Raw genomic sequence first — 5142 nt, 5'->3', positions numbered from 1 at the left:
TGCCCTGGTCATGATTGATTGCGCAATGACCATTTCCAGAATAGCGTACACATATTTGGGGCAGTTTCAGGTCATTTGACTACATGCCACTGATGCATACAGCCAAATGATCACTGGTGGCTACATGCGTCAGCCAAGAGTGGGCCGAGAGGCCTCTGGAGGGGGACCCCGAATGGACACCCAGCGTACACCCCGCAGAGGAGTCTCTGCCCTGGCTAAGTCTCGGTGGTTCGGCCCCCAAGCGTATGTAGTCCTGCCTCACCGTTATTCATTCTTCTTCATCCCATGACCCTGAAATGATCATTTCTGGTCGAAAGGGCTCTGATCCAATTAGCCAAACTAACCATTGCAACACCGTCAAGACATAACAAGGATATAAATGTAATTAGTTTCGAGTCGAAAGTACGTTGTTGACGCTTTTTAACAGCACCACGCTTCTTTCCTGCGGTCTTCACCATTGTCGTCATGACAACCCCCGGGCGCACCTCTCATAGCGCGACTAAAATAACGTTTGCAATTGGCCCAGCGGGCAGGCGCGCAGCCACAGCTTTGGTAATCAGGGTCACGGGGTTGAGAACCCCCTGATAGCAAAAGGCCCCCCAATCACCGGATACGCCCCATGTGTTAATGAGGGCACGCATTTCCTTGATATATATATATATATATATATATATATATATATATATATATATATATATATACATATATGATGAAAATGGGCCAACAATTTATAATAGCAAAGCCTAGTAACTTTTTGGACATGATCAGCAATAAGCCAGAATCGATTATTGAAACTACTCGACGTAGTTTTGAACATGCGCGCTCGGAAATCTTGTTGAAATCTTGAACTTCGACGCCAGGCGTTGCAGTCCCCATAGGCCTTGCAGCCTCAGCCCCGCAGCTAAAGCTAAGATTTGGCTAGTGGGTGGACGAAAATGATAACGCAGCTGAAAGACGCATCGTCAACGCTCCAGAGCATCAAATCGTACATTTAGAAGCTAGTCTGGGCGTTTTTAAATTGATGATAAAAACAAGTTGGCGTTTGCAGCAGTGTGTAATATTGCTGGAAGCTGGTGGTGGAATTGGAAGAATAAAGGTAGAGTCCCTACTTTCGTGTTGCTGTGTTTATCTGTTTAGGGTACAACCTCAGAGTTGTAAAAATGATGCACCTTGTCTAATCTTTGAAGGGTAAGAATATATTTTCAGACATTCGAAGCGATTGTTTTATGATGGTCGTTCTCGCACGCACAACGCACGCCACCTGATGCTACTTGCACTGGCCAACGCCGTTTACTTTGACGTAAACTGCAACCCGGACCATCGCTGCCCTTCGCCCAAGGTTTTGGGTGCGCGGGCTCAAATCTTTTGATGTAATTTGCTTCACTAATCGATTATGCAAAAATAATTAACGTTCCCAGTTAGAAATCGGATGACCTCGTTCAATTTTTAACTCAATTCGACTCACTCTTTTCAACACGAATGAGACCCCTTATTTCCGTGTAAGGCGTCCCCTCGAGAAGAACGCTAGGGACACATATTGTTCCCGGTCAAGGGCTGTAGGGCCATTACGATCCACCGTCGGGCGTCTTCCGGCTGCCAATAATATATCTGAGAACAAATATGTCCTCAGTACAAGTGGACCATATCCAGCGATTATGGGGGGGGGGGGGCCCTTTGATTATCAGGGGCCCTCTGTCAACCCTATGCCCCCCCCCCCCTTGCTAAGGCTTTGACTCCGCCCCTGGCGACAGCCTAATGTAAGCCACGGGGCCGACGCTGCACGGCTTTAGTCAGATTGCAACGCCTGGCGGCGAGTTTTTTGTATCTAAGATATGCAAGTGCGCATGCTTAAAGCCACGCTATGTAATTTTTAACGTTCATCAATTTTGGCCGAATGTTGAAGACGTCTAGACAAGCATGGCCAGCCATGTTGATACAAATTGTTGCCCCATTTCAATCCTCAATCTACATTCGCCGAATCCTTGCCATTTCTGTATAGTGCAGTTAAACATTCTGACAACGTTTCTGAGTTCTGTCGGTTTAAAATAGTTTGCTAGGCCATCCTAAAATTAAGAGCGGCTTCCATTTATTCCATGAAGTAACCTATCGCACGGTTTTGTCAGTTTATTTACTTTAAACTTCGGGCTATAATATGTATATATATATATATATATATATATATATATATATATATATATATATATATATATATATATATATATATATATATGTGTGTGTGTGTGTGTGTGTGTGTGTGTGTGTGTGTGTGTGTGTGTGTGTGTGTGTGTGAATATGTGTATGTATATGTATATAAGTAAAACATGTCCTCAATAAACAACCGATCATATCCGGCGATCTTTCGGATTTCTTACTACCAGGGACTCTGCCAACCCTGCGCCCCCCCCCCCCCCCCCCCCCACCAAAGCTCTGGCTGCGCCCATGTCAACTGCTCATTATTTAGACATCCATGCATGGAAGCGATTGTTGTTTGCATGACACTGACGTGAATGAGGGACATTGCTTGATTTCAGTGTTTCTAGGAGGCGCGCAATGGCCAACAAAGTCGACACGCCCTCGGACAACAAATATCATTTAGAGGGCGTTTCCATGGAGAAATGTTTGGCAGCACAAAAACCGCCTGAGAATAGCGGGATTTTTTGGCGGGATTGGATGCGCGGCGTTTGCGGCATGAATACCGTTTTCGGACCATTCGGTCAGAAACTCGTCGCGTGGGTGGGATTCGCCGTTGTAGTCATTGTTATGTTGATTTTATGGCTTTGAGAAGTTCAATAGTGCATGTTTACTTGTTTAAGCGTGTCCCATTGGCTGTGCTTTACTCTCTTGACGATTAGACGATCTGGGTTCCCAGCAAGATCTGCATATCTCCAGGCCTAGAAACTCGCAGAACCGCCAGGTGCAGCGGCCGTCTCAGTTCATACTTTTATGTTTTGCTGTTCGGGGCTTGCAGGTGAGTGAGCAACGTGTCCACCCTTATGTGTATATAAACTGCACATGTGCACTTCAGGTTTTATGTTGGGTGGCTCTGAGCTGCTTCATGCACTATGAATCCATCTGAGCTGCACTGCATTTTAATAATTTTGAAGTTTGAATTTAAGAGCCCACCTATCTTATACCATTTTTCATTTTCTCTGCACATTACTAAATTTCTATCATACTTATTGTGATCCTGGGAATTATGTTTTGCCTTGCCTGTTGCCAAAATAAAAAATTATTGCAGGATCTGTAATTTGCCCTGGCCCCACTGATCTATTCCCTTCAGATTTTTGCTGTCATGTCTGAAGGAGCAAGTGGAAGCTCATCCAGTATTCCACCAAATGAGGACAGTATTACTATGCTGGATGTCCTGAAAGAAGAAGAAGACCTTGATGATGATGCAGCTGCTGTCCTGGGAAACACAGATGACAAGAACTGCTCTTATGACCAGGTCTTTGCAATATGTGGTCCATGATGTGCCCTGTTGAGATGTGTATGTATTTGAATTTGTGCTCTGAGCTAATGAGTGTCTGGATACTGTAGCCTGGTCATGCTAACCTAATCTTTTATTGACATGCACACAGACATTTAGAAAAAGCCATTTTTGCTTTGTGGAATTGCTGATGTTTTTAATCACAACATTCAATATGCTTCTGTGGCCTAAAAACAATGTTTTTTTGTGGACCTGCATGGTCATATTCAGATCATGCATTGTTGTATGCACATATCCAAGATCCAGTAAGAACAACCAGGTAGCATCCATTGTCTTTCCATATAGGGCTTGTCCAAGGTCCAGTGAAAAGCAACCAGATATCTACCATTCAACAGATTTGTTACCAAATCCCCCAACTTTACCTGTAGGCACAGATGTCATAATTAGACCATTTTGGTCACATATTGGATGCCAGGCCAACTGGGATTTGGCTGGGGTTGCTTCCGCACTGGTTTCTGCACCCCTTTGTCATCCAGTGCATACTTGACATCCACCCATACTGCTTCTGCCATGCCTAATTTCTTTATGCCAGCTGACAGGTATTGCTTACCACATAGCTCAACACCACAGGAACTTTGGATGGGCAGACCTAATGCTCCCCTACTTGACCATCCTGTTCTTTGACTGCCAACCTTAACCCTTGCAGGGGTATGTCAAGCGGCAACCTCTGTATGCCTGCCTCACATGCTCTGGCAAGGACCAGCCAGCTGGTGTCTGCCTGGCCTGCAGCTACCACTGTCATGAGACACATGAGCTTGTGGAGCTGTACACCAAACGGTAAGTGCACATGATGGTGTGACCTGCCAGTCTCCCACATGGCCGGGTTGAGCCACCAACCAGCTATGCTAATGAACCATTTTGCAGTTGTTTCAATGGAAGCTGCATTGGTGGGTTGGTGATTGCATCGGTACACCAGGTGAAACATCTTCCACTGGCACCTCATGTTGATTGCCATGAGATATTGTGATTAGTTGTGACAAGTTGCATATTTGCATCAAATCCAAACCAGGCAATTGTGATGCATCTTGTACCTCAGCTAGCAAGGTACAGCATGTGTCACTGGCAAGAGTTTTTTTGGCATTATATTCACAAACTGCCTCCAATTTACTGGCTGTCATCAAAATGTCATGTTTCAAAATTAATGGGATACTGAAGTACATTTCAAGAACATTCTTTTGCACTCCAAAATATACAAATTTAGTCATTGTGAAATGTAAACCACTATGATGTCTATGTAGAGTCCTTGCACTTTTCTGGTGCCTTGTCACGATCGGTTCCGCGTTGCCCACATTGTTCTGCACTCTGACCCCCCTGATATGACCTGGCGTAGAAACTTCCGCTGCGACTGCGGCGGTGGCCTGCAGCCCGACACGACCTGCCGCCTCACAGCCAAAACGGGCACCAACCCGGAGAACAAGTACAACCAGAACTACGCCGGCCTGTACTGCACGTGCAGGCGGCCGTACCCGGATGCGGAGGACGACACTCCCGACCAGATGATCCAGTGCGTCGTCTGCGAGGACTGGTACCACGGCCGGGTACGTGCCACCGACTGCAGCCGACCGAGGCTACTGCCAGGGGGTGGGGGGTCGCGCGGCTGCCGGTGCCGTGCTATTGTGGTTGGAGGACTGGGCTAGGTCGGCGTGATCGTTGTT

At 46.2% G+C, this 5142-nt stretch overlaps 1 protein-coding gene across 1 annotated transcript in view; it reads left to right on the top strand.

Annotated features, from left to right (window-relative positions):
- The first annotated feature begins 2714 nt into the window (after positions 1–2714).
- LOC119098477 (putative E3 ubiquitin-protein ligase UBR7) overlaps positions 2715–5142 on the top strand; it is a 20830-nt gene continuing 18402 nt past the window's right edge. Inside the window, exons 1-4 of the mRNA XM_037221403.1 lie at positions 2715–2968; positions 3281–3445; positions 4134–4264; positions 4818–5025. Coding sequence (XP_037077298.1) covers positions 3293–3445; positions 4134–4264; positions 4818–5025 — 492 coding nt within the window. The 5' untranslated portion in view covers positions 2715–2968; positions 3281–3292. The remainder of the gene's footprint in view (positions 2969–3280; positions 3446–4133; positions 4265–4817; positions 5026–5142) is intronic.

Source organism: Pollicipes pollicipes, unplaced genomic scaffold (assembly GCF_011947565.3).
Source record: "Pollicipes pollicipes isolate AB1234 unplaced genomic scaffold, Ppol_2.1 Scaffold_2555;HRSCAF=2994_pilon_pilon_pilon, whole genome shotgun sequence".
Taxonomy (NCBI): Eukaryota; Metazoa; Arthropoda; class Thecostraca; order Pollicipedomorpha; family Pollicipedidae; genus Pollicipes; species Pollicipes pollicipes.
The sequence above is the reverse complement of the archived record's forward strand: the minus strand, read 5'-3'. Positions and strand labels throughout refer to the sequence as shown.